At 51.7% G+C, this 25,161-nt stretch overlaps 1 protein-coding gene across 1 annotated transcript; it reads left to right on the plus strand.

The window, feature by feature from the left end:
- The first annotated feature begins 14,644 nt into the window (after nt 1-14,644).
- On the plus strand, nt 14,645-22,478 carry LOC146396362 (NUT family member 2G-like). The gene is made up of 6 exons (XM_084997523.1): nt 14,645-14,795; nt 16,696-17,392; nt 18,331-18,459; nt 19,472-19,643; nt 20,072-20,367; nt 20,819-22,478. Exons 1-4 carry the CDS (start codon nt 14,768-14,770, stop codon nt 19,611-19,613), a joined length of 996 nt encoding a protein of 331 aa, XP_084853649.1. The 5' UTR covers nt 14,645-14,767; the 3' UTR covers nt 19,614-19,643; nt 20,072-20,367; nt 20,819-22,478.
- Nucleotides 22,479-25,161: the final 2,683 nt, after the last annotated feature.

A 25,161-nucleotide genomic window follows, 5' to 3' on the forward strand; every position in this document is an offset into this window, starting at 1 on the left:
AACAGCGGGACCTATTCCACCAGTAAATGGGCAAACGTTAGGAAGAGGTAGGTCACCCACCATAGCACTGTGAGTCCTGAAGGCTGGGTCCACTGTGAGGCTTCCCAGGATCCTGCTGGCTACATGAGAACACTGGGTCAGGCAGAGGGCAGGAAGGATTGCAACAACACTGCTTCCAGGAACTCCCTCGGGTTGGCCTGAGCCAGCTAAGCCAAAAAGGAGACATCAGGCTCCAAGTGCTGGAGGTGTGGACCCCTTGGGCCAGGCTGGCTGGGGCCCTTGGACGGAAAGCAGCCGTTCATGTGGGGGTGGGGGCCAGAAAGGTGGGCAGTGAGTTGTTCCCCTTCAGGCTATGGAGAGCTGGGCCATGGGCATGCTGAAAGAGGGTGCTGGGAATCCAATGTAGGAGCAGAGTTCTGTGAGGCCTGGACCTCTACTCACAGCCTGGCTCTGGAGCTCCTCTCTCAGCTTCCCTCTCAGTCACCTAGACTCTGTTCCTTCAAGAGCCTTACATGCCATGGGCTGGAACCCCCTGCCTCATGGCATTGGGTCATGGGCTCTGATCCGGCTCGAGTGCCCTGCACTCTGGAAACATCCCTCCCTCACTTTGGGGAGTTGATCCTCCTTCATCCCAACCCCAGGACTGATGTTCCTTTACTTTCCAAAAGACCCTTCATCCCTGGCACTGGAGACACCTGCCAAAAGGAGCTACAACTCTATCACCTGAAGTTCATATGTGGAAGTCTTCTCCCCCAGGACCTCCGAACATGACCTTAGGTGGAGCAGTCTTTCCTTTGTCTTTCCATTGCCTACGTTTGTTTGTTTGAATGGGGCTGCTGGGGCGGCATATGGAAGTTCCCAGGCTTGGCATCCAAACGATCCATCGATCGATCGGAGCTTTGGCAGTCAGCCTACACCACCGCCACAGCAATGCCACATCCAAGCCGGGTCTGAGACCTACACCACAGCTCATGGCCATATTGGATCCTTCCCTACCTGAGTGAGGCCAGGGGTCGAACCTGAACTCTCATGGTTCCTTCTCAGGTTCAGTTCCAGGGCAGCACCACCGCAAGCCCTGCAGCAGAGTTTGTACAGAAAGAGCTGAAATCAGGTCACTAAGGTGGCCCCGAATACAATAGGATGGGTGCCCCTATAGAAAGGGCAGATTTAGACCCTGAGTCCCACAGAGGGAGCTGATGTGAGGGCACAGGCAGGAGATGGGCATCTGGAATCCAAGGAGAGAGGCCTCAGGGCCAACCCAGCTTGTTTATACCGGGATCTCAGAAGGCTGGGCTCCGAAACGGTGAGTTGATACATTCTTGTTATTTAAGCCCCATTGCCCGTGGGATTGGTGATGGCAGCTGGAGCTGACCGATTCCCTCCGAAGCCTGGGCACTCCCAGTGCAGGAAGGAGTCTCAAGGGAAGACCCCCTCTCTGTCCCCAGCTGGGCTCCACCAGCATCCCCACTCCTACCTTCCTCCTGGGACACTCTCCCTCTCATGTCCCCTCCCCTTGTCCAGGGAGTCAGATGGAGGACCCCAACAGAAGAAGTAAGGACGGATGACAGGAGGGGCCATAGGGCCCCAAGGCAGCAGCAGGAGGAGACTTTCCTTTGGTTATTGGAGATTGCAGGCTTGGTTTGTGGGGTGGCCACTGTTGGACAGGAAGGCCAATATGGGGCCCTGGAAAGCTGATGGAGCTGGTGGGGGAGGGGTGGCTCTTTGCCAAATGGAGACTGGAGTCTGAGGCAGAGACAGGAGCACAGGAGCTCGGGGGGTCTGCACCAGGCCTGCTGCAGGACCTCGAGCATGAACAGCAGCAGGGGCCAGTCTCTGGGGGCACAAAGCCTGTGCCAGGTCCAGGAGAGCCAGTAGCCTGCAGAGACTGCGATTGGACCTGGGTGTGAGGAGGAGGGACCGTGGGCTCAGGGAGAGGCATGTGCTTCTGGATCTCATCTGTCCCATGGGAGAAGCAGGTGATATTGGTGAAGATGCTGGGGTAGGGGCGTGTGAGCCGTCTAAGCCCCAGTGGGCCATCCCCATGAGACACCCTGAAAAAGGGAGGTCACAGATGAGGGCACCCCCCTGGGACCACCCTCTGGAGGACAGGGGACTTAGGCTACAAGCAACAGAGCTAGGTCAGAGCTGAGTCTCTGCCATGCACAGTCACTCAGTTGTACTTCTGGGAAGTTCCAAACCCTGGCATCCCATGGCTGATGAGCCTGTGTAAGCCATGCAGGCAGGCACCGGCATCCTGATGTAGGAAGCTCCTGACTGACCCTCAGGACAATCAGAGGTTTCAATCTATCAGCAGATGGGCCTCTGTGCCTGGAGAACCCCTGGAGGTCCAGAAGAAGGCACTGTCCAAGGCCGAGAAGGGACATATGTACCAACAGGGCCCAAGAGAGCTGGTCTGGCAGTGGAGCCTGGCCAGCTCAAGCCCCTGCAGACCTCAGCTCTGGCAAGGCCCTGGGCTGCACCAGCACACCCCTAACCGGGACCCTCTTCCTTTCTCATTCCTTTAGACATCTGGTGTTCTATCAAGGTCTTGGTTGAGCCTTTTCAGAAGATGCCCATACCCAGGCCTGGTGGAGGCAGCCGGTCTTGCTCAGGGGGTCAGTGGGGCTTAGAAACAGAGCGGCTGGAACTTCCTAGAGTTAGTGCGCTCAGGGCTGGGCCATCTGGTGGGAAATCTCCTCATGTCATCAGCCAAAGGGAGGGTCTGGTCCTTGTGGCTGGGGGAGAGGGGCAGGGGCCATGGCCATTCTCCAGGGACCACAACAGGGAGTCCTGCAATCGAGGTTTTAAAGCAACAACTACAGGAGAGTGATAGCAAGCTACGGGAAGGACAGAGAGCCCCAAACAAGTTGAACCCAAACAGGCATGCAGCAAGACCTATTCTGATCAATAGGCCAAAGGTAAACAGAAAGGGAGGAGGCCAAAGGCAGCAAGAGAAAAGCAAGGCATTCATGATGAGGGAACCCCAATAAGGTTATCAGCAGTTTGCTCTACAGAAACACTACAGTCCAGAAGGGGGTAGCGAGACCCATTGAAAGCTCTGAAAGAAAGAACAAATAATCTGCCTCCTCCAAATACCCTATCCAGCAAGACTATCATTTCAAATCGAAGGGGAAAGCAAGAATTTCTCCAACAAACCAACACTGAAAGAGTACTGCAATACAAATCCAATTCTGAAAGAAATACTCTAAGGGTTCTCCAATTCAAAAAAAGAAAAAAGAAAAAAACCATTGGAAAGCAGTGACTTAGAGAAGCCAGCGTACAGATCTAACCATGAAGATTTCAAAAACATAAAATGAAATAAACTACATCAAATCATACAATGAGGGCGAGGAATGGAAGAAAATGTAGATCCTTTTTCTTGGTTCAGTGACGCGTTTGGTCCTATGTAACGGTCAGGCTAAGGTGAGCAGACATACGAAGGGGTTAACATAACAACAAAACAGGGCAACCACAAACCAAAAGCCAACACTACATTCAAAAATTGGAAAAGGAAAGGACTCTAGCAGAGAATCAATGGAACCCATCCCCTCAAAAGAAAAGAAAGAAGAAAAGAGAAACATAGACTCAACGGGAAAACAAGGCTTCAAATGGCAATCAAGAAACATCTATCAATGACCACCTGAATTGTTCCTGGACCGAATGCTCCCATCAAAAGGCACAGAGTGACAGTGGGTACCAAAGCAAAAACCGTCAATCTGCTGCCTAGACAAGCTCACCCGAGGGCAAAGGACACGTATAGATTGAAAGGGAGGGGATGGGAAAAGATATTTCATGCCAATGGACAAGACAGGAGATCAGGAGTAGCGCTGCTCATATCCAACAAAATCACCTTTAAAACGAAGGCCATTGAGAAAGGCAAAGAAGGACACTAATTCACGGTTAAGGGATCCATTCAAGAAGAGGATACCACACACTTATATCTGGAATCTAATATACGGCACAAATGAACCTTTCCACAGAAAAGCAACACATAGACTTGGAGAATAGAATTGTGGTGGACAAGGGGGAGGGGAGGGGGAGGGAGTGGGGTGGATGGGGAGCTTGGGGTTAATGCCTGCCCACTATGGCCTTGGGAATGGATTAGCAATGAGATCCTGCTGTGTAGCGCTGGGTACAATGTCTAGTCACGTTTGTCGGAGCATGATAATGTGAGAACATAGAATGCCTACATGTATGTGTAACTGGGTCACCACGTTGTACAGTAGAAAACCAGATTGTATCAGGGAAATAACAATTAAGAGCCAAAGAGGACGCGGTATATACACACAATGGAATACTCCTGCACCATAAAACAGAGCACCCTAATGCCATCTGCAGCAACATGGGTGGAACGAGACCCTCTCATCCTGAGTGAAGGAAGTCCGAAAGAGAAGGACGACTACCATACGACATCACTCATATGAGGAGTGTCATATACAGCCCAAAGGAACCTTTCCACCTAAAGGAACTCATGGACTTGGAGAATAGACTTGTGGTTGCCTAGAGCGAGGGGAGGGAGTCGGATGGATGGGGAGCTTGGGGTTATTGGATGCAAACGACTGCTTTTGGAAGGGATTAGCAAGGAGATCCTGCTGTGTAGCACTGAGAATGAGGTCGAATCACTTATGATGGAGCATGATAATGGCACAAAGACGAATTATCCATGTATGGGGAACTGGGTCACAATGCTGGACAGTGGAAAAAATTGTCTTGGGGAAAGAACAAACAAAAAACACCCAACAAACACCCCACTAGAGGTAGTCATCAAACCACAAGAGCAGAGAACAAGGGAGGAAGGGAAAAGACCAACAAAACCCAATCTGACACAGCTAATAACATGGCCATAAGAACATACAGATCAAGAAGCACCTTCAATGGAAATGCACAAAATGCCCCAACCGAAAGACATCCACTGGCTGCATGCATACAAAAAGAAGACGCATCTCCTTCTCTCTGTGTCTACATCGAGAGCTCCGACTCATTCTCCATCTCGATCTCCATCTCGATCTCGATCCAGATAGGTAGAGGGATAGACAGATAGGTAGACCTGCTGTCTTCAAGAGACCCCCTTCAGTTTGAGGGACATATACAAGTTGAAAGTGAGAGGATGCAAGAAAATATTCCTCGTGCTTGGGAATTAAAAGAGAGACGGTGTAGAAACACCCCCATCACACAAAAGAGACCTTCAAATAAAGCATATTAATAAGACACAAAGAAGGTCATTACGTAACGGTCAAGGATCAATCCAAGGAGAGGAGATGGGAATTGGAAACCTATATGCACCCAATACAGGATCCCCGCAATGTAGAAGGCAACTGCTACAACCGTAAACGGAGAAATGGACACTAACACAGTCAGAGCAGGGGGCCTTCACACCCGACTCCCATCAACGCACCGCTCCTCCAGACATAAAATCAACAAGGGAACCCAGGCCTTCAATAATGCATTGGACCACAGGGCACTTCCTCCATATGTAGAGCGCTTTCCATCCCAATGATCAGCATACACACCCCTCTAAAGGGCACACCGGACATTCCCTAGGACAGATCACATGCTGCGTCACCAAGCAAGCCACTGTACATGGAAGGAAATTGAAATCCTATCCCACAGCTTGTGTGAACCCAACGCTATGAGGCTCGAAATCAACCACCAAGAAAACAACGGCAACAAACACCAACGCACGGAAACTCGACAACATGCTCCTCAACAACCAAGGGAGTGCTGGAGAAACCAAAGAGGAAATTTGAAGATCCCAAGAAGCAAGTGACACCAAAGACATAACAATCCAAAGCCTATGGGACACAGCAAAGGCAGATCGAAGAGGGACCTTTCCAGCAATACAAGCCTACCTCAACCAACAAGGAAAACCACCAACAAACAACCTGGCCTTACGCCCAAAGCAACCAGAGAAAGACAAACACAAGGAACGACATCCTAATGATCAGAGCAGAAAGGAAAGAGCAACGAAGAAAACCATTGGAAAGATCAATGCAGCTACAACTGCTTCTTTGAATACATCCACCATATGGATAAACCCTTAGCCAGACTCATCAGGGAAAAAAGAGTGGACTCAAATCAATAACCATCAAAATGCATGCCAGCTTCCAATGGACATCCCAGAATACAGAGGATCAGAAGAGACTACTAAAAGCAACTCTATGCCAAGAAAACAGACTTCCTAGACGAAATGGACACCTCCCTAGCAAAGTACAATCTGCCAAGACTTAACTCCGATGACCTAGAAAAGATGACTGGGCTGATGCCAAGAACTGAAAATGACGTTGTGAGGAAAAAACTTCCAGCAGGCATTCCCGTCGTGGCTACATTGGAATGAACCTGACCCGTATAGGAGAGAAGGCAGGTGCAATCCCTGGATCCAGGATTGCCTTCAGATATGGAGCAGGTCCCATATGCAGCTTGGAACTGGCCTTGCTGTGGCTGTGGCTGGCAGCTGCAGCTGCAGTGCCAATTCCACCATAGCCAGGGCATTTCCCAATGCCATGGGTCTGCCCTGAAAAGACAAGAAAAGGCCAACCCACCATTCCACCCACTTCCCCACAAAAAAATCTATACCACCTGAGGTCTTCACATGCACATACCCAACAGGGGCTTGAACACAAACACCGACCAGTGGTACACAATGATTACCTCGTATACAGGCTCACTACCACCAGCTCCTACACAGTCGGCTCAGCACAGCCCATGGGCAAGGCCACAGCCCTACAGGACTTCTAGGCCAGGATTCCAGAACACACACACATCGCCTATGAGATTTCTGTGTTTCCAAACACACACACCTACCTCTGGCATCCCTCCAAATACATACTACAGAAGCCCCAGGACCTCAAATACACACACAGCCACAATCCGCCTACACGTACTAATACACATGTACACGTCTCAAACACCTATGGACACACAGAGACAAATACTCCCAACCCTTGAACATACAGATGCCCCAAACACTACACATGGTGCCACCTCTCCAGAAGACAACTGCCCTGCCAGGACACTGCACCTGTGTGGGTGTCAACTGCATATGTATTTCAGCCCTCACCCTCAATGTGGACACACCTCTTCTTACCTAGGACCTGTAGAAACACCTCGGCACTCTGCCAAGAAGCAACGTGGCACACTCCCAACACCTCCATACCATAGGAACACAACCTGGTCATTCATGCACCTGGTGATAGACACACAAACGAGTAGACACACGTAGGACACATAGACCTATCGCCAGCAAACCACATAGGAAATGACTTCCACATATCCAATGATCCTAGGACCCAGCTCATCCATCTGCAAACTCGTGACACATAACCACAGCACATATTTCTCACACCAAGAAATCACGTCTCCCACGCCATTGTAGAAACACAGAACCTCATCTCTTCAGCAGACACACACTTCCCCACGTCCCCACATATATAAGCCTAACATGTCCCTCCTGAAAACTACAAGTGCATAGCCCCAGCGAATATGCCTCCAAATGCCCATGCCCCTGGAATACACACTCAAACGCATTATACACACAACTTTCCAAAACACCCAAGCAGACCCACAATTACTCAGTACACGACACAATTGCAAACCTAGCACCCTACGTCCTTTCCTCCAAACACGCATATAACACACTCTCCGCATATCCATAAACCCACACTCCCCAAGGCTCCATCCAAGGGCATGCACTCTTCCAGCATGCAGAATCCAGAAGCACACCAATACGGCACGCCGACCTATATAGCATTCACCTGTCCCAGAAGATAGGCCGACTCACCCTCTACACATCAAAAGACACATGCATGGCTCTGGAACATGTGCTACACACAAAAAAGCAAAGAGCCATATGACAGGCCATGAACACACAAATAATCATCCTAAAGGGAAGGGCAGAGGAGGATTCTTAAAGAGCAGAAACCGCCCACGGGGGATGGGTTAAAGACAAGCTTTAAAGGGGTCTTCAAAATGGTCTAAAGCTGATGATCACTCAAGAAAAGGAACCCAGCCATGACTTACCCGACTTGAAGGAAGACCAGATGCATCGAAGTGCCAGACACGCTCAAGACACAACCCCCAAGAGTTCAAGCACAAGATAACAGATATGTAGGTCGAGTCCTGCTGCATGAGGTCAAGGAGAGAAGAGTCCTGGACAAGGAGCATTTCTGCACCTCACCCAGACAGAAACACAGGGGAGAGGGGACACGCCTAGGTAAAAGAGGACAGTAGATGGAAACCTGAGATGAATTACCCCAGTTGATATACGACCAAACTCCTGGCAATACACACCGATTTGAACAAGCACTGTGACAGCCCAGGGCACACCATCCATATAGGGCACAATGAGGAGCTGGAGATGGAAGCCTTGATATCCACCCTCCAATGAGGAAGAAGGCAGTCTTCTCCCCTCCCCACTGGGCCTTGGATTCTAGAAATGTAGCTCTCTTGGTTCTTGGGGCTGCTCTGCTCCCTGGACAGCTTACGCGTATCTCCCCCCAGGGTCTTATGCTCCGAAACTCACTCTTTACCTGGGGCTTCGCTTCATGCCAAATTCTTCCTGCCACGAAGCAGAAGAACCAGAGCTTCATCAAATCCTGACACCTGGTGAGGGGTCTGACAGTGCAAAGACAGTGGGGTTGAGCAGGTCGAGGCGTTCTTTTGTGGCACGGAAGGCTAAGGATTCTGAGTGTTCACTGCAGTGGTCCCGATTGCTGCTGTGGCACTCCGTCCGTTGACGGGGAAACTCCACATGGGGCAGATGCCACCAAAAAGAAGAAGTCTGTGCGCTCGAATCCTCTCTGAACCTGGGATCCTGGCTTGAGGTGCCAAGCTGAGGGCAAGGTAGATTCCAGTCCCACTCTCAATTTTGGCTGGGGTCAAGTCCCAACCACGAAGTTTCACTACAGGCCCCAAAGGCACAAATACACAGATCGGCCCCTGGACTTCCCTAACATTGCCCTGAGGCCTAGGCAGATAATCCTACCAAGTCCACCATGAGACACACCACCCCAAACTTCATGGCGGAAAACATCCATGAAAAATAGGCCCCTGAACACCAACTTACAAACACCTAAACGCCAGCTCCTGGACTATGCCTCTGTTACATCTCAGCACCCTCCAAAGACAAACGCTCACCCAAACACAGGCATGATCTCCCCTTACACACATATCCATAGACAAAACCCAACCAACCCTCACATTTGACGCATTACCAGATTCCCGACCACCAGGTAGCCTTGTACCAATCTCCCATAGGCTTGAAAATCCATCACGATTTACATCTGACTACAACTAGGTGGTCAGCACTACATTCAGCAAGGCTGCCCCCAACAGAGACCCAAGCATGCCCTTTGAACAGAAGTGCTGACCGACATTGGTATGTGGAAAAGGAAGACACCAGTGAAACTAGCAGCCTGGATGGTACATCTTCACTCCTTTTCCCGAGCCCTGAGCTACTTCTTGTGAACCCCATGAGGGTTTTCAAATTGGAAATTCTTCCTTCGAGCTTTCCTATGCTTTGGAACGGCGGGCACACTGGAATGCCACCCATTTTAATCACTCACACACTTTAGTCCCCTGCCTCCATAGGCCCCACAGTCCCTCAAGTCTCCCAGCAGCCTGATCCACAGTGCTGCTAAAAGCTGTGGTGGAAACACTGCTCCGGACCTGAGCTCCATGCGGGCATGAACCCACATGGAGGAGGGCACAAGGAGTCTGCAGCGTGCACAAGAGCACAGAGCGGTCACACCCAATGGCTGAAGAGTCCCCATATTCCTTAGCAGGGCTGTCATGGAATGAACGCTAAAGGCCACCATGACGGGCCCCAACCTCAGGCAGGCCACCCCTTGGGAAACCACCGTCTTTGCTCCCACGTGCGCTACTGACTACCCAAGCGGACCCTCCTCAACAGACACTAGGAGCGGTTGGAGGATGGTAGTCTCTGTGCACAACAGCTCAGTCAGCAGGGGACAGGTGGGAAGAGGAGGGAGGGAAGGAAGCATCAGAAGAGCTGGCCCAGGAGCTCCCTACAAGACAGGAATGTCATGGAGGATTTGCATTCGCTGCAAAGCTCTCTGGGGTTGTCTTCCTGTCTTCTCCCTGAGAGCTTCTGTGGCCATCTCTTCTTAAACCCTATCTCTTGGGAGATGAGCCCCCACAGTCACACTGCATTGGTGAAACCCATGCATTTAGATAGGATCCCCATACAAGAGTTTGCAGAGATCCAGCCTAAGCACAGAATCCTCAAAGTGGGCCAAGGACATTCATGCCCTTTGGGCCACAGTACCTTAGGCTGTGTGGACTCTTTGGGTTGGGATTTGCTTGTCTAGAAAGAGAAGGGTCTTTCCCCTAGCAAATTGGATGGATCCATTAAAGAACCATTCTAGCACGCTGTTGGAGATCTGGGAACCTCTCTTCAGAGATGGTGCTCCTGTCACCATGCCTAGAGAATTTCCAAATGCCGCGATTCTCCACGCATGTTTGTTCTTCATGTCTTTCTTTAATACATGGAGCTTGTTCAATAAAGGTTGGTGCACAGGTGTGTCTCCTTTGTACGGTTCTGGTTGTCCTGGTTATGCTGGTGAGCTAAACTTGACCCTCTTGGCCAGTCACATGACAGCAGGTACTTTGGGAACACTATTCCTCTCCCTCCCTACGTCTGGCACGACATCATGGAAGTTCAGGTGGCCATCCACCCACAAAGAAGTAGCAGCAGATTCAACATACCCACCTGACTTGGGAATGCTCGCCAAAGAAACTTGAACCCTCAGATCCCTTTTCTGGTCCGTGGCAACATCAGAGCATTTCTTCCTCCACAGGATACCTCTCAAGACCCTTACATCTATCTGATGACACCCAGAGCTCCCAAGGGCACAGACCTGAAACGTCCACAAGACACAAACCTGGGATCTCTCGGTGCCTTTCAATTTCCATGTGGGAGTGGAAGGTTCACTGTCTCCTGATGCTAGTGATCCATCTCCAGAGATGTTTCTCCTCAGCCGCCAGTGCCTGCCCCGAAGCTCTCTGCAGGAACAATCAGAGCTCATGGTCCAAAGGACGTTGAGACACCCACTTCCATGACTGGTTTCCCTCATTACAGTGCCACTGAATTGACAACCTCTGCCTCTTCGATGTCGGGATGTAGGGTTCTGAGGTAGTATAAAATAATGAACAACAGAAGGAGTTCGTGTCATGGTGCATCAGAACCGAATCTGACTAGGAACCATGAAGTTGCGGGTTCCACCCCTGGCCTCGCCTGGTGGGTTAAGGATCGGGTGTTGATGTGAGCTGCGGTGTAGGTTGCCATCACGGCTGGGATCTGGCATTGCTGTGGCACGGGCATAGGCCACAGCTCTGATTGGACCCCTAGCCTGGCAATCTCCCGATGTCATGGGTGCGGCCCTCAGAAGTCCAAAGTCAGTCAAAAATGATGGAAGAATTGGGAGCACCTCGTTTCCACAATGCAACTGTTCTATCAGTGTCCCTGAGAAGACTCATGCCAATACAACATCTGGGGAGGGAGTGGGGTGGATTGGGAGCTTGGGGTGAAGGGATGCAAAGGATTGGCTTTGGTGTGGATTAGCAATGAGATCCTGCTGTGTAGCACTGGGAACTTGTGAGGGAGCATGCTCATGGGAGAGACTAGAATGTGTACATGTGTGTGTACCTGGGTCACCATGCTGTACAGTAGTAAAACCATTGTCTTGGGGGAAGAACAATTCAAAACCAACCAAACAAGAAACCCCCACAAATACTACACCTGAGCTATGCGTGAGAACCTTGTAACAAATTGCAGGAGTGGCTGAAGAAGGGGAGGAAGCAACAAGGATGCCTGCCCTTCCTGAATGCCTGGGTACAATGGGTGCCTCAGCAATCTTCTCATATGAAGGTCTTGTTTGAAAACCCTTGAAATGTTTCTTCAGTATAAAAGCTCCAATAGAGAGCCCTATTCCCATGGTGCTCAGTTTTGCAGTGCCCCATCCAGAGTTTCTTCCTACAAAGCTCACCATGGCATTGCAGGAGATACTCTCGCCTCAGCTTCTCACCCTCTTTGGAGTCCATGTTCCTTTGCAAGGGGCAAGAAGCTTTGGAAGCACCCACACATGTCCTTTTTCTCAATCTGCAACAATCCTTTCAACCTCTCCTTCCTTGCCCAACACCCTAACTGCAGGAGCAATTGTAGTTCTGCTACTGCACACAGGGACTCTTGCCTCCCAAGAGATTTGCTTGCAGTCCTAGGAGGTTTTCACCCCTCACCTCCCTTGATGATGTTCCCGAGACCTCGCCTCTCACCACACAAGACGGACATACGCATTCCTATCACTTGCATCGTGATAAGCTGACCTTAACTCCCAATCTGAACGTTTCCTCAGTTGTGTTTCCATTTGGCTGTGTCAGGGATGCTACGTTGATTCCCATGCAGACAGCACCATAGGGAAGGACGAGCCTCGATTCTCAAGCGCAAGGGTATGGGATGCAGACAGGAAATGCACCAGCTTTTAAGCAGGGCTTGCTGGGGAGGACGTTGATGCGAGTGGGTTTGGACACGTGGAGATTGGACATTGGTGGATAAAAAGCTGGCACTGTGTCAAAGGGCACACCCACATCACGGGCAGTCGATGTTTTCACACCTACAAAAGCCAGCAATTCCCATCATGGCTCAGCAGACATCAACCCCCCTAGGATCTGTGAGGATGCACACTCCATGCCAGCCTCCTTCAGTAGAATAAGGATCCGGGGTTGCCCTGAGCTGTGCTCTAGGTCCCAGACGCAGCTTGGATCCCACATTGCACTGGCTATGGCAGAGGCCTGCTCGTGCAGGTCCGATGTGACTCCTAGCCTAGGAACATCCATAGGCAGCACGTGTGTCCCCCCAAAGGAGAAAGCAATTAAACCAAGAGACCCCCCCCACACACACACATCTGGTTCTTTCACATAAGGAAAGAGAAGATTTTGTCTTCTCCTCCCTTACTTCTGTCCTTAACCACATAAAGCTCATAGATGCAATAGTATCTCTTGGCTCTTCCATTGCCATTTCATCCAAAGAGCCTGCAGATTTGGGGTCCCTTTGCCATTTTCTTTTGGGTTGGACCAAATTGCACCTTTTGGTCTCCACTCCAAGTTCTCCTCCCCTCAAGAACTGCCCACTCCATGGATCCTAATATGGTACCCTTATGGGTGAGTCTTGCCAGATGCATGCTGATTCCGAGGGAAAGGTAAATTTCAGATACACAGGGAAAGTACTTGCAGTAAAGATATGTCCAAAATGGTGCACGGGACACAGGTCAGGCTAAATGCAGGCACTGTGTATGGGAAATGAAAAACTCAAATGGAGCTGCACATTTACTATTGTTTTTGCCTGGCTTTGAGCACTCTGCCCTTTCAGTACATTGAATTTCAAGAGAATGTAGGAACTCCCATGTTAAAAATGCATCCAGTAACAGAGGAGCCACGATATCAGTAGGAAGGCAACAAAAGGAAAGATACTCAGGTCTACGGGGACGCAATTTAATTTTCTCGTTTCCTTTTTTACTTTTTCTCAGGAGGAACTCTTTGATCTTACAAGAGGTTAGGTTTTCCACTGCAGTTGATTTACAATGTTTTGTCTACTTCTGCTGCGTAACCGAAGGACCCTGTCCTACAGACAGATGTATGTATATATGATATATGATACATATATATCTATGTAGGATACATATGTAATCACTTTCTCACATTATCCCCCAACCTTTTCCATCACAAGTCCAAGATGGAGTTCCCTGTGCACATGGTACATTTCAACCAGAGACAAAGGAATACTACCTGCAAAGGCAAATGTATGGCATTCAAAGTTGCTTGCCCAAAAGATCTCTGAAAAGATGTGAATGAAACAGGTATCTCTGATCCCTGGTGGGAACGAGGACTGAGTGGACAGGGGAAAGAGGGGAGAGGAGGACTCAGCACTCCATATGCTATTCGGCACACGTGGACTGTGATCCCTGAGAAGGGAGGATTTGTTGAAAATGTTACATTCAAACATTATACAGGGAAAAGCTCCAAGACTTACCAGCAATGTCATCATATGGGAAACACGTCAGACTGATCTCTGGTCTTGGACACGTGGGCTGTGCTGTGGCTTTTTGGATAGGCTGGGCCTTTCCAGCACAAGGGAACATGAGGAAGGTGGGTCCTGCTGGATGCTGGTTGGCACACAAGGACGGCTTCCTTAGGACAGACGGACACACACCAATCACAAATGGTGGGTCTGCTGAGAGAAGCCAAACCATAAACATTGCGTTCCAGGTGGCCATAAAAACCCAAGTGGTTATCAGATGAAAAAATTTGAATTTTGTTCAGAAATTCTGGCCTCTGGGGAAGTGAGCCTGGAGCCAGGACGGAAGCAGAGGGGGTTGAAGGACAACAAACAAGTTGATGAATAACAAAGGGAAAGGGAACATCAAGACAAACCTTGGTGCTGTGACTCTGAAAACCACCACATACATTGCCTGACGAGGCACTGGACAATTGTCTGGCCCCTGCATAAGGTGGAAGAAACGTCTGGTTCTTGCCTCCCTGCAGAGGCCAGCATGGAATGGCACCCCACCCCCACCCAGGCTCACCTGCCCTCAGCCCCTCCCCCACTGCAGAATGACTGGAGGCCCGCATTCTACTGTTGAGATTCAAACTTGGGCTCCTTTACTTGCGTCCTGAGCGTCTGTTGGGGCAGGTCCCTCGCTGGGTCCTGCTCTGGACTGTCCACGTTGAGGCCACCAGCCCATGGTGGTCCCGGCCCATGCCTGTGGGAATGGCTTCAGAAGGCGGTAAGCCTCTAGGCAGGGGCTGTTTTCCAAGAGAAAGGGCCTCCCTCAAATCCCTGGGTTTCCGTTGGGACCCTTCACTGTGGACATGGAGTTGGACGGAAGGAGAGGAAGGCGAGAGTACTGCACCCCAGGGACATCTGAGCTGGGGAGCCTGTAGAAACCTGAGGCTGCCCTGGGGAGGACAGCTGCTTGGAGGTGGTTCAAGAGGCCTTGCTCTGGTTGGGGAGGCAGGATGGCAGCAGGCAGGTTGGTGGTTTCTAGAAGGGAGACAAGCCACTTGGAACGTGTGTGTAGCCAGGGTCCTATGGCTGGCCCTGGGTGGGTCATGGGGAAAGCCTAGCCCCGCCTTGTGGTCCTCAGGCATCTGAAGCTCGCCTCACCAGACCTCTCTAAGGGATTGGAACTGAAGCATACTCTGGCTAATGGGGGAGTGGAATGGGAGGGTATAGTTAGAAAACGATTCAGTGCTGGTGGGTGTTGTCTGTGGCCACATGCTCAGGAAAGGGTCTTCTCTGAGCTGGGCAGGATGTGATTCTCGCTGCCACCACCCAGAACGTTTCCCTCCATCCCGCCCAGAACTCACTTCTCAGGTCAGGCAACTGTGGCCTTGGATTCCACAAGGGATGGGCAACCAGGTGACTTCACCCAAGCTAGGACTCGTGGGCCTGTGGTGTTCTGTATTGGTTTCCCTTTTTTGGAAATACGTCTCTGCAGACATGGTGCAGCATGTCAGGTGTCTCATGGCAGAAGCTGAGGCCTGACTTTGAGATGAAGAGTGTGTTCCTATTTCAAGTCACTACTACTACATGTGGAGAGAGGCTGGTGCAGGTGGAATGCCTATGAAGGCTGCTTCCTTTGTAAAGGGGGGGGGTGAAGCAGTGTAGCACAGAAGCAGAAAGATGATCTAGTCTGCTACTCTCAAAACTCCTAGGACACCTGTGGAGGTCAATTCGGTGCCTCGTGGTATGTACCTCCTTCTCCTGAATGGACGGTTTTCTCACAATGGCACCTGACTCCTGCCTGCTTCTCAGTTTGTCCTCACATTCCATTATTGGGAGCTGGAAGGGAAAGACACCAGGCAGCCTCTACTCCCATGACCCATATCAGATGAGCTGCCCTGGGCCCGTGCTCATCTTTGGAAGCCAACCCTGGATGGGAAGTGGCAAAAATGCAGGGGACACACACCGACTTCTCAGACTTCTCTCTGAGGAGCAGAACTGCATGGTGGGAGGGATTCAGGGCCATCGGGATGGGGTGGCACACCTTAGCCCCCGTGAAGTGTCCACTGTGGGTGGTTCGGAGAGGCAGGTGCATGCTTGGTGGGGCTGTTCTGTGTTTGTCTAAGGGTTCTGTGTGCAGAGCGTTCGTTGCAGCCTTTGAGAGGTGTTTGTGAGGTCAGGAAAGGAAGACAGAACAGATATGTGCTGAGCATCCCGAGAAGAAGAGTTAAGGAGGATGTGAGGCCCTTCGACTTTAGATAGTGGAGGTCCATCAAAGGCCTCACGGTGCCTGGAAGGACCTTGGAGAAGGCCCTTACCTGCCAGTGACCTTGCTGAGGGGCAGGCTCATGTCCAGGAGGTGGGGACAGCCTGTGGGGACAGCCTGTGAGGACGAGGTGTCAGGGAGCTCCTCAGGGAGGCTCTCCCATCCCTGCTGCTGAGCTGAGCATTTCTAGGTAGACAGGGTCAGGGAACTGGGTGTGGGGGATCAAGGTCCCCAGGGAAGTCCTTCTCAACTGCAGGTCAGACCATGAACATCCCACCAGGACATCTGCACAACACACAGTTTCCACGAGCCAAATGTCCTCTTCCACTGAGGTGTGCCCTCTGAGCCCCCAGAGAGCTTCCGTCCATGTTGCCCCTTCTCCTCTTCCATTCACCCCTTTCCTTTCTCTCCACAGCATTTCCACTGCTGGGCACGGATGTGGTCATGCCCCCTGGCACCTCACGCTCCTATCCTCCCCCCACTCCTGGCTCCCAACCCCAGCCAGCTTGGGAGCAGCACCTGCCACCGCCCATGGCCCCATTACTCCTGCCTGGCAGCACCCTCTTGCAGCCACCTCACCCCATGACACCTCGGGTGACTCCTGCTGACCATGGCCCCATTGCCCCAGGGCTTGGCAACATCCCTGTCCCAGTCTGGTCAGGAGGGAGGTCAGCATTGCCCCACCAGTCTCAGGCCTTTGGGTGCCCTCAGGCCCCCCTCAATGGGAATGCTTCCAGGGCCCTCTTGGGGAGTGCTTTGTGTCCTGCACCCCTTTGCATAGCAGGCCCTGCGGGGGAGAGCGGGGTGGCTGCCCCAGCTATTGCAGCAGCTCAGGCTGGCAAGGGAGGCTTGGCCCCAGGCCTTCCTCCTCAAGCTGCACCACCAGCTGCCCAGATGGCCTTCATCCTGCCCCCAGGGAGCTCTGGGCTGTGGCCATATGGCACCTCTGGGGCAGGCAGCCTGCATGCCTCCCAGCACACGGGCCCTCAGGAGGACGCCTCTCACCATAAGAGTGTCTATCAGAACTTCCGACGCTGGCAGCGCTTCAAGTACCTGGCCCGCAGCCACCTGCCCCAGAGCCCCGATGCGGAAGCTCTCTCCTGCTTTCTCATGTAAGTGACCTCTCAGGCCCTCATTAGCTCAGCTGGAGCCTTCGCATATACAGGACCTTGGCATGGACTCCCTGCTTAGGTTTCCAGGCATCCTTTCACCTCGAGAGGAGGAGGGTTGACAGCAAAGTCCATGCTATGAGGAGGCACGTCTGCACTCAGATGTGTCCCACGTCCAGTCCATGACATCCCGTCCGTGCCTTAGCTCAGCTACCACCACCATGCAAGACCAGTTGTCTCACTTTCTGCACTGCCATGATAACATTGAGTGCAGGAGAGCAGTCCGAGAGGGTCCTGCTCGGATGTGAGGAGCCAGAGTTTGAATGGGACCTGCTTCTCTGGTGCTACCTCCTTTCAACATGGACCTGGGCCTCTGGCAGCCAGTGGGTATCACTTCAGATAAGGCTTAGGACATTCAGGCCCAGGACGGAGCTTTCTGCATGCCCGGTCCTTGTTGTTCTGAAGAAGTCCAGTGTGAACGGGGAGGTGGTCGAGCTGTCCTAAGGGCAAGGGTCTATCCTGCTAGAGCTGTGAGCCTGGCAGGAACATCCCTCCTAGACCCGAGGTCCCTCCGAAAAGGGGGACTGGGCCATCTAGTGCAGAGACCTGGGCCGAAGAATCCTTGGGCTTCTCAGACCTGTTAGCTGGTAGACTGGCGCCTGCCCTCCCGCATTGATGGGGCTGCATTTTATATGAGATGGCAACCTGCCCCCAGCCAGAGTGTCCCAGCTATAGCCAGGGAGTGGACAATCATCGTCTGGTGAGTTGGAGGTGGTGGCACCAGGCACCAGGAAGGCTTGCCTTTGCTCTCCAGACACCCTCGTCTCCCCCTCTTGAGCCTGGGTTTGGCAGGGGTGGGGCCCATGGAGGCCTTGGAGCTGGGTGCGGTTGGGCAGTTGGGGGCTGGGCTGTACCAAGAGACTGACCCTGAGGGCTTGCAGCCCAGTGCTTCGCACCCTGGCTCGCCTGAAGCCCACCATGACGCTGGAGGAGGGCATGCGGCAGGCCATGCAGGAATGGCAGCACATGAGCACCGTTGAGAGGATGGCCTTTTATGAAATGGCAGCAAAGTGAGTCAGGGTCCTGGGCCATGGGCGACATGGTGGGGTGGGTGGTGGGTGATGGGCAGGCCCCAGGGCAGGATCTGGCTCTGGTGCTAGCAATCAGAGAGGATGCAAGAGGAGGCTGGCACCTGGCACCTCCTGTTCCCTGAATCCCCAAATCCTATTGGCCTCCAGAATCCCCTCTGCCACCTGGAGAGCTTGGCTCTTCCAGCCTGCCTGTCCCAAGAGCTCTGCCCTACCATGATGCTGATGTGGGGAGGCCTCGGGATGGCCTTGGGGAGCACGGCAGCCCAGGTGGGGGTCCCCTGAAGGCATGGGGGTTGTGCAGGGGTGAGGACTCCATCCGGCAGCCTGGCACCCCTTCATGCTGTGTGCCTGGCCATCACTGACCTAGGGTGTGGTAGGCCTCTCCTCATCAGCGGTGGCTGGAATGGGCAACCGGCCATCCTTGGGGAAGCCCATGGGTCTCTGGCCCTCCCTGTCATTTCTGCATGTGAATCTCCTAGTTTCCAAACAAAACCAAAGGAGCAGCTAGCTCTCAGTGCCAAGAGATGCCTCACCTCTAAGGGTAGGATCCCCAGTCCAGCCTGTGCTGGGTCCTGTCTCATGCGTGCTTTCCCGCACTCTCATTCCCAGCCCCAGGTTCTGGGTTCAGGCAAGGGCTCAGTGGAGATATGTGCCTGACCAGGCCATTGGCCATCTCCATTGTTTGGGTCAAACAAGGTCTGGGGGCACATGAGCAGGGGCCCACACCACCCACCAGGTGTTCCCTAAGCCTGGTCCCAGAGATTGACCTGGGTCTCTGCTGGGCCATGCCCTCCAGCTCCAGGGCTGGTCAGGCAGGAGGAGGCCCAGATCTTGGACCTGTGCCAGAGCAGCTCCCTGCTGCAACAGCACCTCACAGGGCCCTGATAGCCCCAAGGACACCCTCTCCTCACCCTCTGAGTTCTGCTGCCCTGGGTGGGCTCCAGAGCCCAGGTGGTTATCTCACTGGGGCCTGTCCCTCAACACCCCCCAGGTTCATGCAATTTGAGGCAGAGGATGAGATCAGGATGGCGAACGTGTCCTGCACAATGCGGGCACAGGGCACGCCACCTCTAGCTCCACCAATGCTGGCTCCTCAGGAACCCACATCCCACAAATGGGCACTCAGTCTGTGAATCACCTTCCCCCTGGAGGTCAAGGCACAGGTAAGAGAGGCCTAGGCCTGGTCCCTGTTCCCAGATTGGTCCTTTTCCCTCAAGGGGACATTGGTCTTTCAACACGGATAGACCCCGAGGGTGTCTCAGTCCCCCTTTTCCCCTCTGTGGTGTGGACCTGGTCCATTTAGAACCTCATCACCCTCCTCCCTGTCTAAGGGGCCCCTGTGAAATCGGCCTAACAAGTGTGCTGGTGGGGAGACCCTTGATCATTAGATGTTCCACACGTTCTCACACCTGACTTTTACCTGTCCCTGACTTGAATCTGGCCTCCCACAAAACCTGAGGCTCTGGCTGCTCCTCCCCCTTCCCACATGCATATCCATTGCCCCACAACAATGCCCTCCCCTGTGCCTGCTCAGGGGTCAGCTTCTGGGCGCTGTGTCCCCTCACTTTCCCTTCCTCCTGCTCTGCCTCAGCCTGTGCTCCAAGGAAACACGGCCCCAGAGTCCAGCACACCCACCCAAGGCCACGCAGAGCCTGGCAGCTGCTGGAGAACAAGGCCCCCAAGGAGATTCCCCCTGAGGCTCGCAGGGAGCATGGGGACATCCCGCAGGCACTGGTGGGTCCTGGACCCTCAGCCACAGGGGAGTCAGATATGGAATGTCGAGAGGATGGATACGAGCTGCCACAGGACGAGGACGGCTGCTTCCCAGACCCGGATCTCCTCAGCTACGTGGACAAGCTGTGTTCCCAGGAGGACTTTGACACCAAGGTGGGCTGGGCCTGGAGTCTGAGACTCCAGGATTCCAGGGAGAGATGCTCTTCGCACCCTAGTTGGCCCAGGATAATGGGATTTATGCTCTGGTCCTTGCCCCTGACATCTGTGTGTCTTCCTGTGTGTCTGAGTGTACTTTGGTGCATAGGATGTGTATATGTGAATGTGTAAGTTGGACATGTTGGTGTCTCTCTCTCTGGAGGCCTTTGTGTTTCTGTGTCGGTGCCTATGTGTTGGTGCTTTGGAGCCCATGTGTCTGCATGTGCACCTGCTTGTGAGTGTGTGTGTGTGTTTATGTGAGAGGAGACAATACCTATGGGAGTTTGAAAGCTCCCCCTTTGTGAGGGGGGCTCTGGATTGGCCTCTGCTAGTCTCGTTCCCCCCAGGCCTTCCCGCCTCCCAGGGCACTCCTGCCAAGGCTGCTCACAGCCTCTCCCTTCCATTCCAGGTGGAGGCGGTCATTCACCCCCGATTCCTGGCAGAGTTGCTTTCCCCAGAACCAGAGCTGGATCTCTCGGGCCTGGCTGAGGAGCTGGAGCAGGGGGACGGACTCTCCCCTGAAGAGGTGGCCAGGGGAGGGACTGACACTAGTGAGACTGGGGGCAGGGGGAGAAGCCAGGTGACCCTGGAAATCCAGGAAGAAAGGACCCAGGTCAGCCAGGGCCAGGTAGGGCCCTAGAGCAGGAGGCCCTGAAGGCTCTGTCCCTCCCTCCACGGACGGAGAGGCCCTGCACCCGGGAGGCTGCCCAGGTGGGTGCAGGGCAGGAGGAATGGAAGGGTAGGAGGGGAGGCTGGGACAGGGCAAAGACCCTGCAGGGGATTAGGTCCAGGAGGAAGGCAGGAGGGCCACAGGCTCTGTCTGTGGATGTGAGTCCCATCTCACCTCCCCCTGCCCATAAGCCCTGGCTCTCCCTGGAGGGTGCAGAGCTGTCACTGTCCACCTCTCTCCCACCAGCTAGTGCAGAAACAACTCCTGGCCTTAGAGGGGGACGACAGGGTGCCAGCCACTCCCAATCACAGGGCACCCCACCTGGACTCAAGACCTTCAAAGACTGTGGCCCGACAAGATGCCCAGAGGAACAAGCAAGGCCCACAGCCCGGGGTCAGAGATGAAACCTGTACACCCCAGATGGATTTCCATGGCCATCTAAGGCACCCCCAAACAGAGAGGGGCCTGTTAAGGCACAAAGGCTCTGTGCCCTCTCCAGGACTTCAGCAGCCCCCTCAGGCTGTAACTGCACAGCCATTTCCTCGCCAGGGCACCAAGCGCTCGGGCCCTCCATCAGGACCCAGGGCCAGCAAGGTTCTCAGGGAGGCCTCTCCTCTTAGTGGAGCCCCAGGGCTGGGTCACGGGTTCAGTGAGGATGAGGAGGAGCTCCCCAGCCTGGCCTTCCTCTTGGGCCTTCACCACAGCCTGCTGCCCTGGGGGCTGCCACAGAGCCCTGTCCCTGCCTCAGGTCTTGTGTGCACTGCAGGGCAGAGCGCCCAGCAAGCTTCCCAGGCCCCCTTTCCCCAGAGAATGGGCCTCAGCTCAGGCCCCCTGGAAGCTGCCAAGTCTAGAAAGCAGGCTCGGTGTGGAGGCCTGTCTGCTGCTGAGGACCTGGCCAGGCCTAGGGCTGACCTGCGAGGTTCTCGGAGGCACACCCTGGCTCTGGGGCTGGTTGACCCTTCCCAGCCCAAAAGGAGCAGGTGTGACCCATGTGTCACACGGAGGAGGAGGAAGTGGCACAGCAGCCAGTAAGGAACGGTGGTCCAGCCCTCCAGGGCCAGTCCAACTGGGCAGCCCCCATGGAAGCCTTGGGCTCCTCCAGGTCCCAGCAACCATCCTGGCTGCCATAGGGGTGGGGAGGAAGGACAGAATGACCAGAGCCAGGAGGGGGTGGGGGTGGGTGGGGTTAGGTGGTGGGGACTTGGGTCTGGGTGTGTGTGGGTGGGCACAGTAGCTCCTTTGCGATGGGGGATGGATAAAATCATTCTGTTGTGAAATTCACTTGGTCCACTGTCATCTTGCATGTGCCTGTGTCCTAAGAGACGGGTCCTCAGAAGACAGAGAGGGGATCTGAGAGGAACGAAGCATGTGTGAGATTCCAGGCAGACTCTAACCACAGGTGAATGACTAAGTCTTTCCTCCACAGAGACAAGGATGCCCAGGCTGCTCCTGGGAGTACACAGCTCTCACTAGCCCCAGGGACAGCCTCATCATCCCTGTCTCTCCAGCCTGCTGGGCTAGGGGGCTTCTGGGGCATCGGTTCCATGCTCTACATCCTGGAACACTCTGGGGATGGAGAGCTGCTTTTGTGCCATTCAGCCCTCTGGACACTCACCAGTCATGAGAATGGAGGCTGGAGGCAGCCCTTACCTCTAGAGAGTTTCTCTCTGCCTCTCTGAAGTGGCTGGATGTCAGGCTGGGGTGATCCTCCACTCCTCCAGGGTGTCCTGTGTGCTTTGTCTGGTCAGAGAGGAAAAGGCTTGGCTGTAAGAATAGGACTTTCTGCTTCAGTGCCTTGTGGGTGGGGGAGCATCCTATCGTCTTAGTTGTGTTGTTGCAATGTTCAAAATGGTGGAGTCATCTGCCTCTTCACCCCAGTGAGGACAAAACAATGGGGGGAATGGGTGACTCAGATTTCATGGCCCATTAATGCATTTGGGGAGACTTAGATCATGTTGAGCTCAGTGTTGCCAACCTCATCAGCCCACTGGCTTCCACCCCCAGGTAGCTTTTGATAAAGAAGTCCTAAGACCTTATATAACCAGTGATAATTTTCTGATTTTAGTGAAGAGGGATGAGGATCTAGGGTTTTTCCTGGGAACTTTCATATGCCACAGTGTCAGTGAGGGAAAAAATTGGTTTTAATTTAATACATAAGGTGTTTGATCAATTCTTTGTGAAACCTGAATATATTTTATCTAATGTTTCTTGTGGAAATCAAGTTTTAGCTTTAGTAAACAAATGTACGTATTTGCAATGCAGTAACTTTACTTCTATTCTTTTCTGCAAATATTGGGGGTCAGCGAAAATGTCTTGTAAAGGATCACAATGTAAATATTTTCAGGCTTTAAAGAGTATACTTCATCTGTTTTAAATTGTCAACTCTGCTGTTGTAGGATGAAAGCAGCCACAGGCAACACTTATTTTTAAGTGTGACCATGTTAAAACAAATCTGTATTTACCTAAACAGGCTGTTGGCCAGACTGGACACAAAGGCCAGTATACCCTCACCCCTACATGCACAATCCTTGGTCTTTTAAAACTTAAGTTCTGGCATCTTACATTATCAATGTAGCATTTACATTATCTTTATATCCTATGTTGGAATTTATTTATGATTGAAAAGTAAACTTTAAATAGCTTACATAATTTATGCATGATTATAGAATGTCTACACACCCTAACAGTGACAATGCCAGATCCTCTCACCTCCTGAGCCATGAAGGAACTTCTACATGTTTTGTTTAATGTACTCATGAATCTTCTGCCTTATCCTGAGCAATAAAACACACTTCAACCAATTCAAGAGAAATGAAATCATGAAGAATACATTCTTCAACCACAATGGAATCAAACTACACTTTAAATAACACACAACAGGAGAACCTCTAAAAACGTTGAAAGTTAACCACATAGTCATAAAAGATGTGTCAAGCAGGAAGTCATTTCAAAGATAATAACAAAAAAATACATAGCACTAAGTGAAAACAGTGCAACATATCAAACTTGTAGAACCCTGCTGAAGCCAAGATGAGGGGAATATTTATAGCACTAAATGCTCACATTATGCGATTAAGAAATGTTTCAAATCTGTAGTTTAAATTTGTACTTCAAGAAAATTGAAAGAGCAAAATAAACTCAAAAGAGATGGATAGAAATAATAGAGATAAAAGCAGAAATCAATGTAATTCACACAGAAAAACTACAAATATGGAAAAAATTTCTTCAAATTTCGTCAAATGGTAAAATACAATTCATTAACCTGTTGTAATTATGACAAAACTAATAGACATGATACAAATCATCAATATCAGGCGGGAAATGGGCTCTCATGATAGATCCTGTAGTCATTAAAATGCCAGTGAGAGATTACTATGAACAGTTTTACTGTTCTCATGAATTGTGTCCTAGAGAAAATGGAACAACCCCTCAAAAATCAGATACCAACATACCTGATAAAATAGATAATCTGAAAAGTTACATAATCATTAAGGAAACTAAATTCATAATTTAAATTTTTCTGAAAAAGAAATGTCCTGGTCCAGATGATTCCCCTGAAGTATTCTACAAAACATTGGAAGTAGAACTGTCCATCATCTCTTCCAGAAATTAGAAGAGGAAACTTTTCCTAATCTTTTATGAGGCCAGTACTAATTTGATACCAAAAGCAGACAAAGAAAGTACAAAATTGTAAAGGTATAGATGAGTATCTCTCATGAAGATACACACAAGCTCTCTCAAAAAGTTTAGCATTTTAAATCCATCATGCATATATAGAATGATACCTTATGACCAAGTAGAATTAATTCTTCATATGCAAGGTTGATTCAATATTAGGAACTCAGCAATGAAAAAGAGTCCCCTGCTGATAAAAATAACAACTTAGGTAAATTACCATGCAAGTTACACTGAATGAAAAAGCCCATCCCGAGAGGTTACATCCTGTATGATTCCACTTATATAATACTCTCGAGCTGATAAAATTAGGAAGAAAATAGTCAGGGTTACCTTTGATTAAAGATGAAGTTACGGGGACAGAAGAAAAGTGGGTGTGACTAAAAGGGCAACATGAGGGATCCTTA

Source organism: Sus scrofa, chromosome 14 (assembly GCF_054392235.1).
Source record: "Sus scrofa isolate SSC_HxYL_T2T_F1_AM1 chromosome 14, Sscrofa_HxYL_maternal_Yorkshire_Landrace_v2.0, whole genome shotgun sequence".
NCBI classification, from domain to species: domain Eukaryota; kingdom Metazoa; phylum Chordata; class Mammalia; order Artiodactyla; family Suidae; genus Sus; species Sus scrofa.

Excerpts from the sequence above, each read along its gene's own strand:
- LOC146396362 (XM_084997523.1), top strand. The coding sequence starts at position 14,768 with ATGCCTGTGGGAATGGCTTCAGAAGGCG. Across the intron at positions 14,796-16,695 it reads GGGAATGGCTTCAGAAGGCG|CATTTCCACTGCTGGGCACG; the intron begins GTAAGCCTCTAG and ends TTCTCTCCACAG. Across the intron at positions 17,393-18,330 it reads GCTCTCTCCTGCTTTCTCAT|CCCAGTGCTTCGCACCCTGG; the intron begins GTAAGTGACCTC and ends GAGGGCTTGCAG.